General features: G+C 39.2%; 1 protein-coding gene across 3 annotated transcripts in view; it reads left to right on the plus strand.

The window, feature by feature from the left end:
- LOC114049684 (tubulin-specific chaperone E-like) overlaps positions 1–10,475 on the plus strand; it is an 84,283-nt gene that overhangs the window by 57,793 nt on the left and 16,015 nt on the right. For all 3 annotated transcript variants that reach the window (XM_027871008.1, XM_027871007.1, XM_027871009.1), the window contains 3 exons: positions 2,758–2,822; positions 2,904–2,968; positions 3,786–3,938. In XM_027871008.1, coding sequence (XP_027726809.1) covers positions 2,758–2,822; positions 2,904–2,968; positions 3,786–3,938 — 283 coding nt within the window. The remainder of the gene's footprint in view (positions 1–2,757; positions 2,823–2,903; positions 2,969–3,785; positions 3,939–10,475) is intronic.

The following is a 10,475-nucleotide window of genomic DNA, read 5'->3' on the forward strand; positions in this document are numbered from 1 at the left end:
TGAGGGTGACAATCAACTCTAATTGGTTAACAATTAATGAAAACAATGGATATTATATTGAGAGTTGGGCTTATTCTAATAAGGATCTAGGAGACATCATTCTGATCACTCATTCTTGATCAAAGAGATTTAACTATACCCATATCTCACCACCTGGGAGAATCCACTTTTTCCCAGACCCATCTGAGTAAAATACTGGACTGGAATCCATTAATTCATCTAAAAGTTTTTCCTCTCGTTATCAGCCCTGAACATCAAAAGCTATCTGTATAACCTACAGGGGCTGATTTCTGAATGAGCAAGTAGAGGGAAAAACTTTGGTCCTAATTCAATAATAATTTCTTTCATTGGTATAATTAGCACCATGCCATCCACGATCCACAAACAAAAACATCTGGAAGACCACACTCTCCTGAGTGCTTACTATGTTGTGCTAAGCACTCAGGATACAAAGAAAGGCAAAAACACAAAAAAGAGCCCCTGACCTCAAGGAGCTTATATAGAAAGGGGTATATGTTTATATGAAATCTGATAAAATGAAAAAGAGGATAAGAAAGTCAAGTGGATAAGAAAACAAAACCTGACAATCTATTGCTTCCATGCAACACATTTAAAAAACAAAGACATATACAAAATAAAACTGAGGGGATGGAAAAAAGACAATTTACTATGTATCCAGTGAATTCTACTGAAAACACAATATTTAGTTATTTTTAAGGTGGCCCTGTTTCCACTGGATCTCTTTCTCTCACCCTGATCCCCAATTCATGTTCATTACTCATTACTCATTTCTCTGTAGGATTTTGCATATCAGTTTCTTTTTCTCTCCTGCTTTTTATCTAGTTATATGATTCTTCCTCCTCTTTTTCCTTCTCAGTCAAGTAGATTCCCCCATCTTCTCCTTCCCTTTAACTAGTGCTGTTCATTAGTTTTTTAAATTTCTTTTTTTTTTTTTTTGGCTAGGCAGTGAGGTTAAGTGACTTGCCCAGGGTCACACAGCTAGTAAGTGTTATGTGTCTGAGGTCAGATTTGAACTCAGGTCCTCCTGAATTCAGGACTGGTGCTCTATCCACTGCGCCACCTAGTTGCCCCCATTTTTTTTTTCCAAAAAGATTCCTATCATTTTCTTCATTATCTACTCCCTCCTTCTGTCTACTGTTAACCCTCATTCTCTGATTCGTGACCTCTATAATTATATGGTCCTCTTTTCTCTGTATACCCTCATGTAATCAAAGCTTACAAAGTATGGATTTTAGGGTTTCCCCTCTAGGCAGTTTCTGCCACTGCTTTGTAGACTTTGCTCCAAGAATTTCTATTTTCCATTGTACCTCACTCCCACAAAGATGCCAATTATTGCAGGTATCAGAGAGGATGCTGCCCCATGGTAAGATCCTCCCCCATCATGTCCTTGATTATATAGCTTACCACTGATCTATACCCTTCCCTTATTACCTTTTCCCCCTATTTGCCTCAAAATCTCTCCTCCCTGAGTCTTTACTCTCCCAGGGATTCCAACCCCCCCCCCCTTCCCAAGGTAGGATGAGTAGACTTTTCAGTCACCAAAACCCCAGACCACACCCAGTGCTAGGTCCCCATCTCCCTTCAGGGACCATCTTCAAGCATAGGAGTATTCATCAGTGGAATTTCTTCTGACTCCCAGAATTAGGCCTCCCTTCTTTGCTCCTTTTTTCAATTCTTCCTTTCTCTTCCTCACCCATTTCCCCTGTAGGTCTCTTTCTGAGACCATAGAAGTCACTTTTCTCTCATTGACAGCCCTTGATTTGACTACAGCAGATCACATTCTTTTTTATTCACCTTCCGCTGATCTCTTATCCTTTCATGTACCCTCCCATCTTGTAATGTAGTCCCATCAGGGAAAAAAAACCATACAAACAAAAAACCCCAACAAAATTGGTTCAACTGTAGGAAGAGTGTCACTGGGTTCTGTCCATAATGGCCCATATCTATCTGTACACTATTTTTTTTTTTCAGGTAATTGGGGTTAAGTAACTTGCCCAGGGTCACACAGCTGTAAGTGTTAAGTGTTTGGTCTGAGGCCGGATTTGAGCTCAGGTCCCCCTGACTTCAGGGCCGGTGCTTGTCTGTTCACTGTTACCTCTGTCAGATTTGTACCTTCACCCCTTCTCCTTGTGTTGGTTGGTTGGTTGGCTGTTATCCTTCATTCTTGAAGTGAACCACAATGACATCACTGTGTTAGAGTCAAGTTAGTGTGTCTGATTGGCTGATCAAACCAATATGTACTCAGAATGCTCTACCATAGGTCAGGCCCAAATAGTCCCTGTAAACATTTCGGGCAGATTCTCTAAATTTTCTTATCTCAAGTTTCTTTTGAGCTACTTCAGTTCTGCTTTGCTCATAGAGCACAACACCTTCACTGATGAGGGCATGCCATGCTGGGTGGTCCTGTGCCCATGTCATGCAATCAGTTCCAAAGTTCTTCAAAGAGATTGCATCCTACTTGAGTGCGAGTATGTTTTATTCATCATTTCATGTCATCACTCCTCTCCCTGGCCCCCACCTCCACCCCTACCCAGGCCCTTATACACTAATAAGCATTAGATAAATGTTTGTGGAATTCAGGATGGAGGTTACATCTCTTCTGTTCTGTACAGAACCTAGACAGTATGGCTATTTTGCAATTTAAAATGATTAAAAATCCTTTTCTTGCCCGATAATTTACTTGTGCTATTCTTCTATTGCTATAATATTAACCACATTCATATTCCTCAATTTCAGGTTAGAACAGTTAATCCTTTCTGACAATAGAATTTCTTCTCTACATTTTCCAGATGCTGGAATAGGTACACTATCACAATGATTCTTTCATTATATTTTAGCCATTCATCTACTTCTCCATGATTAACTTTATTCTCCTTTTATAGGCTGCAAAACCTCAATGTTTCCTTCCTTGCAGTACCTAGTGATAAATGGCAATCAGATATCACAAGTGAGTGTGTTTGCTTTGTGTGTGCATAGAGCATCCTGGTTGACTGTTTTTCATCCCCAGGTGGCTTGTGTGAATATGTAAAGACACTGTGCTCCCTTTAGTAATAGTAATAAATAGTCCTACAAAGTAAAATCATTTGTTTTCCTGGGACTTCTTTGTAATTAAAGCTAAGTATAGTCAATCAGTGGGTCAACAAGCAGTTAATTTCACACCACGTACCAGACACTGTGCTAGACACTAGGGATAGAAAGACAAAAATTAGACAGCTCCTGTCTTCAAGACATTCTATTGGGGGAAACACTATATACACAGATTGTTAAATATAAAATATAGCTGCAGTGAACACAAAGCAAATTTCCTGGTGGGTGGGGAGTAATAGCACCTGGAGGGCTTTGGGGATGAGCAGGAAGGACCTTATTTAGGAAATGGTACTTAAGCTGAGTTTGAATGGAGCTTAAGTAAGAATACATTCCAGGCTGGGGCCTACCTGGTTGTATGTGGTCCAGCTGGTAAGCCAATTTGGTTGGAAGGTAGAATGTGTAAAAGGGAGTAATATGAAATAATGCTAGAAAAATAGAGTTAAGTCAGAAGAAAGAAGTCAGTTAATTGCTGAGCCAATATCCATTTAGATCATTAATTTGTAGATATATAATATCTACAAATATATAAAAATAGATGTGACTTTTAAACAGAGAGTAGTTGGTGTTTCAGACATGACAAAGCTGAGTATTCTGAAAATGTAATTGATACTGTTTGGTGGGAGTTTACAAATCAGCTTAAAATCTAGCCATTTCTGTTTTTTCTCCTTTAATTCCAGTGGTCATCTATCAATGAATTAGATAAGTTACAAAGTTTACAGTCCTTGTCCTGTACACAGAATCCCCTGACTGAAGGGAATAAAGAACTTCAGACTATTCGCCAACTAATTATTGCCAAAATTGGTCATTTGAAGATACTGAATAAGTGTGAGGTGAGTATTTTATTTCAAATAAAGATTTACTGTTAATAGATTAATTAGATTTGTTTTATTAGGTTTTTGGAAGAAACTGGGAAAATAATGTTTTATTAGGATGTAAATTCCTAGAGGTCAGGGATAGTTATGCTTTTATCTTTGTAACTTTAGGTAATAGAATAGTGCTTTATATATTGTTTCTCAGTCATGTCCAACTCTTCACAATCCTGTAGACCATAGCATGCTAATGCTGACCATGTGGTTTTCTTGGCAAAGATACTGGAGTAGTTTGCCAGTTCCTTTTCTAGTGGATTAAAGAAAACAGAGGTTAAGTGACTTGCCCAGGGTCACCCAGCTAGTAAATATCTGAGGCTACATTTGAATTCAGGCCTTCCTGACTCCAGGCCCCATGCTCTAGACGCTGCCTCTGCTTTATATGCAGTAGATACCTAATGAAATGAATAGTTGCTGAACTGGACAAATGAAAAAAATTATGTCTAAGTTTAGTGAAAAAGATGAGGTAAAATATTTCTCTTCAGCTGACAAAATTATGATCTAGGATTTAAACTCTGGTGACTGTTCTTTACAGCCATCATGGGAAATTGTTATTATATATTAAAATTATAAATCATAAATTGTCACTTCAAAAATTTTTGGCTGATGATGGGAGGAGTTGTAGGGGTAGACACAAAATGTGTCCTTTGATTTCCTGAGGGAGTGTACAAAAGAAAGAAACCACAAAGTTGCTTATTTGTACTTTAAACAGTTGGCCTACTCTCCCCTCTTAGAGTTGTATATGTAATAAAGTCTCATTACTTCTCCTGGGAATGTATCTTTTTGAATACTAGTCTCATAAAGTCTCATTTGAGGGGCCCAAACGTTTAGATGTTCTCTGCAGAGAGTGTTCTCTGCCTAAACATACCCATTCTAAATTTTGACAGATTTTTAAAAAATGTTCAGTCAGTTTACTTCAACAAACCTTGTGTCTACTCTACATAAAGTATTTTGCTGATAATTAGCCCTGAGGTTACAGAGACAAGAATGAAGTGACCCCTTTACTGTAGGACTTAACATCCTACTGATGGTAATACAATATCTACAAAAAATATCTACAAAAGATATTTTGAAGAGCTAGAGAGCACTAACATCCACATTGTAGAAAAGAGAGAACATAGACAGTAGCTGTAATGTAGGAAAAATAGTAACAAAGAAATGCAGAGCAAACAAAATCCATGAAAATAACAGATAATCAAATCAGTTGCCTCATCTATATGCAGTTGCACAAAATATAGTATAGAGATCCTGACATAAATAGGTAGAATTGCTCTCATTAACTGTTTCTCAACTGGCCCCAGTGATTATTGCATCCTTCCAGAGGAGAAACCATTGAGGAGATTTGATATCCTAGCCCTGATTTTTTACCAGCCAGGAGGAAGAAACTGGTTCTTAAGGAGGAAGTAATGGGAATATTGGAGTAGAGTGTTTGTTGTACCTTAGAATTTGTGGTAGAGAAGAGGAAAGCAGGACATAGTCTAACATGTATTCTAGATTTCACAAGAGCAGATTTCAAATGATAGGCGGCATCTTAAAAGTTATATAGGGGAACCAGTCCGGAGGAAAGGGAAGGATGAAATTCTGAATCCATAGAAACAATTCCAACATGAAAGAAAAAGGAAAGGTGTTTACAGACATCTGCTAGTCAGTCATCTACTATTTATTAAGTATCTGCTTTGTGTCAGTCACTATGCTAAGCACATATCTCTGTAAATGTACTTATCAACCACCTTAAATTTTAAAGTATGGAAAAGGAAAGAAGGGTAAATAGAAGAGGATGAATCAAGAGGATGAGTACAGCAAGTTTGACTTTACATAAAGAAATCCATATTCCAAAAAAATACCAATGTTAACTTTACTGTACAGCACTGTGCTCTCTCCACTCCTGCCTGTTGGCTCAGATTCCCCCCCTCCAAAAAAAAGACGTCCAAGTGAAAGCAGAACAGATACTCTAAGAGACCACTGCTGCTTCTGCTCCAGTCAGACTTGGGGCTTGGCTTGAGACCTCTGGCCCCAAGGCAGGAGACCTTTGCCCTGCTCTGCCTACCCACCCAGGTATCCAGCCTCAGTGTGTCTGTCTTCCCTCCGTCTGTGCTATACCAGGTCCCCACTTCTATGTGTCAACTGTCTTCTCCTGTCTGTGTCTGTGTTCAGCTCCCCTCCTCCCACATGTTCCTCCTCTCATTCTCAACCAGGCTTCCATGTGGCTGGCCCCAACCTTGTCATGTTCTTCTTCCTGCCCTTGCTTCTCTGTCCCCAGCCCCCACTTGTCCTTGAACTACATACTGGCCCCCCTCCCTCCATGGTCTTGAGGTCCCTTTCCTGCCTTCCTCCCTGCCTTCCCCAATTGCTTTATGTAGAGGTCTGTGGAATGGTCCACTAAAGTGAGAACTGTCTGTACCAATACAATGTGTTGGTTCATTTAAAAATATGGAGATCAAAGAATGATAGGAACATTGCAGCTCATGGTAGATGGCATAGTGTTATCTGATCGCAGAGAAGACAGAGCTGTTTAACCTTAGTTTTGTTTGTTTTCTATACGCAGGAATGATCCTTGAACTGGAAAGGACAGCAAAAAATTTTAATAAGGAGTTGATATATAATAGAAGTAGGAAGAAAGTGAGATCACCTAGCTTCTTTTGATAAGTTGGAGTCTCCAGGCTGAGATGAACTTTATGAAGAAAACTGGCTAATATATATGATTGCTTAGTGATTGTTAGTGATCTTTAAAAGATTATGAAAAATAGAAGAAGTACCACAAGATTAATGAAGGGTAGAGATCATCTCATTTTAAAAATAGGGGGCTAGGGAAAAGAATAGGATGTGAAAATTTTAAGCTAAAAAACTAGACTTCAATTCCAGACAAAATTTTTGAGCATATTATTAAAGAGATGGTTGGTAAGCATTTAGCAAATGAAATAGTGATCACAGAGCTTACATGGATGGATTCATCAAGAACAGGTCATGCCAGAATAATTTCATTTCCTTTTTAAATAGAGTTACTAGACTGATAGACCAGGGGAATGTTGTGGACATAGATTATCTAGATTTTAACACAAAGCACTTGACATTTCGCATCCTATTCTTATGGAATAGATGGAGATATGTGTGCTAGATGATAGCACACTGGTGGATTTGGAACTATTTCATTGACTGTACCCATATAGAAATCATTAATGACTTTATATCAGCTCGAGGCCTCCAGTGGAGTGCCCTGATGTTTAATATTTTTAAACAGCCAGGTGGCACAGTGGATAGAGTGCTGGGCCTGGAGTCAAGAAGACTGATCTTTCCGAGTTCAAATCTGGCCTTAGACACATACTGGTTGAGCCCGGGCAATGAGCTGGAGAGAAGGAAATGGCAAATCACTCTAGTATCTTTGCCTAGAAAACCCTAAATGGGGTTGTGAGTCTGATCCAATTGAAAAATGACTGAAGAACAACTGAATTTTTATCAGTGGCTTGGATGAAGGCATAGAAGGCATGCTTAATCAGATGTGTAGATGGGACAAAGCTGGAGAACAGTCAGGTTACAAAAAGATCTTGACAGGCTGGAATGTCTGCTATTTCTGCGAAACCCTGCTTTCAGCCCAGTCCCTACAGCTAGTCTTCAGAGGAGTAGGTGGAGGAGGAGCTCGCCATCACTCCCAGCTGATGTGCGACCAATGAGGCAGACAAGCCAGTTTATCTGAAGAAGTAAGTGATCCTGAGGGAGAGGTGGGAGGCATCATGTGCCTGCTAAGTTAAACTGCTTCACCACCTCCTCCCCTCAGACCCTGATGGAGAGCGCCTAGAAACCGGAGTCCAAGAGCTCTAGGAATAGCCATCTTTTCCCTTCCCTGCCTTAGACCACTGGCCCTGCATCCAGCCTAGCCCCCTGCTAACATCATCCAGAGAATCAGCCTTTATAGATGGTTGATGGCAACGGCTTCTGTAGGTGCTGGAGCCCTTGTATCCTCAGTAGCCACACCTACGGAAGACCCTGAAAAGAGAAAGTGTCACCACCAGATTTTTTGATGTTGTGATATGGTTTTATCAGTGGACATAACATTAAAGAAGATGTTATACCAGCTGCTCTACCCTAAGTTGCACCCTAAGGATCATGGGGACTTTCCATCTGACTTACAGCTCTTAGATGTGTTGTCTCCTATTAGAATATGAGCTCTTTGGGAGCAGGAACTGTTTTGCTTTTTTCTTTGTATCCTTAGGGTTCAGCACAAGGCTTTCAACATAGTAAGTGCAAAAAATAAAATTTTGGCCTGATGCAAAGAGAAATTTCATGATAATTGAAGCTGTCTAAAAGTAGAATGAGCTGCTTTAGGAGATAATGGATTCCTCTTCATTAGAAGTCCTTAAGCAGAGTCTAAATGACCACTTGTGTAGTATATTATATAGAGGATACCCTTCTGATTCTGAGATTGTAATTTTGTGAGTAAGATCTGGAGAGGATTGTAGAGGTTGTTTAGTGTCTCCTCCTCCAAGCATGATTCTCCTGAACGATAGTCTTGTTGTTTACTTGTTTTTTAGTTGTGTCTGACTCTTCATGACCCCTTTTGTGGTTTTCTTGGCAAAGAGACGGCTTGCCGTTTCTTTTTCCAGCTCATTTTACAGATGAGGAAACTGAGGCAAACAGGGTTAAGTGATTTACCCAGAGTCGCACAGCTAGTAAGTGTCTGAAGCAGAATTTAAACTCAGGTCTTCCTGACTCCAGGCCCAGCACTTTATCTACTATGCCACCTAGCTGCTCACAATAGTCCTAACATGTGGCCATCCAGTCACATGCTTTAATACTTCGGTTGGAGGGAAATTGTTATTTGATATGGTAGTCCATTCCACGTATGGACTGCTCTAATTATTAAAAGTCCTGCCTCATATTGGCCTTTCTATAACTTCTACCTATTGTTTCTAGTTCTATCCATTGGCGTTATATAGAATACATAGACTAAATCTAATTTCCTTTTCCAAATGAAAGCCCATAAGATATTTAAAGACAATTCTCATGTTTCTCTCGTCATCTCTGCCTCAGGATATATATTTTTAGGTTTTTTTTGTTTAAACTTCTTTCTGTGACATTATCGTGGTCATCTTGCTCTGGACACAATTGAAGTTTTTCATTGAATCTCTTAAAATGTGGCATCCAGAACTGGTAATACCAGGTGTTGTCTGACCATATGGAGTCTGTTCCTCCTTTATTATGGGACAAATGACATTTAGTGCAGCATAAAATCGAATTAGTTTTTTTTTTTCTTTTAAGCAGCTTCATCACACTCTACTCACACTTTGCTTGATTTAAAGAGCCAACTAAACTTTAGTTAATTTTCTTATTAACTGCTATTGAGCCCCATCTTGTGTTTGTGCAGTTCGGCTTCTGAAACTAGTTCAAGACTTAACATTTAACTTTGTTAAACTTCATCTTACTTATTTCAGCCACTTGTTCTATACCAGAGGTGTCAAACACTTGTCCTGTGTCACTTTTGGTCCTCAACACTCCCAGGTGTGGCCTGAACCAGATTAAAAAATATTGGGAAATATTTAATAAAATAAATAAAAATACAGTACTACATAGGTAATATTATCTTGTGGTTTTCTAAGTCAATATGAGGCCAGCAGGGTTCCTTATGTATGGTTTAGTAACCCTTAACCACTGCTCTATACTATTTCACTTGATGTTCTTATCAGCTTCCATAGATTAAATTTTCATTTTTATGCTGATGATTCTCATATATATTTATCCAGCCCTTATCTCTGGATGACCTTTGGTCTCACATCTCCAAATGCCTGTTAGATATCCTGAATTGGATATCCTTTAGACCTTTTAAACTTGACATGTCCAAAACTAAACTCGTTGTCTTTCCCCCACTCTTCCTGTTTCTGAACTTTTACTACTGAGGATACTACCATCAATAGCCTGCTGGTTGGTCTTCCTGCTACAAGTCTCTTTCCCTCTTCCCATCCTTTATCAAAGTGATCTTCCTAAAGTTTGGGTATAACACCTCCCTACTCAGTAAATTTCGTTAGCTGCTTATCCTGTCCAGGATCAAATATAAGATCCTCTGATTCTCATTCAGAGCCCTTCATAATATATCTTTCATCTCTACCTTTCCAGTGTTCTTACACTGGACTTCCATGTACTCAGCAATCCATTGACAGCAGCTGTCATTAAACAAGACACTCCATTTCTTACCTGGGCCTTTTCACTGGCTGTCTCCCATGTCTGGAATGCTCTGTCTCTATATCCTCCTTTTGGCTTCTCTGGCTTCCCTCAAATCTTAACTAAACTCCTTCCTTCTGCAAAGAAGCCTTTCTTAGTACCCCTTAATGCTAGTGTCTTTCCTTTGTTGATTATCTCTGATTTTTCCTATCTGTATCTATATATGGTAACTCAAAAAGACAAGTTTAGGTGACCCTTTAAGAGTTCTTAACTGTGTATCTTTATCTGTCTGTCTGTCTATCTATCTATCTATCTATCTATCTATCTATCTATCTATCTATCTATCTATCT

Source organism: Vombatus ursinus, unplaced genomic scaffold (genome assembly GCF_900497805.2).
Source record: "Vombatus ursinus unplaced genomic scaffold, bare-nosed wombat genome assembly UNPS02014798.1, whole genome shotgun sequence".
Lineage (NCBI taxonomy): Eukaryota > Metazoa > Chordata > Mammalia > Diprotodontia > Vombatidae > Vombatus > Vombatus ursinus.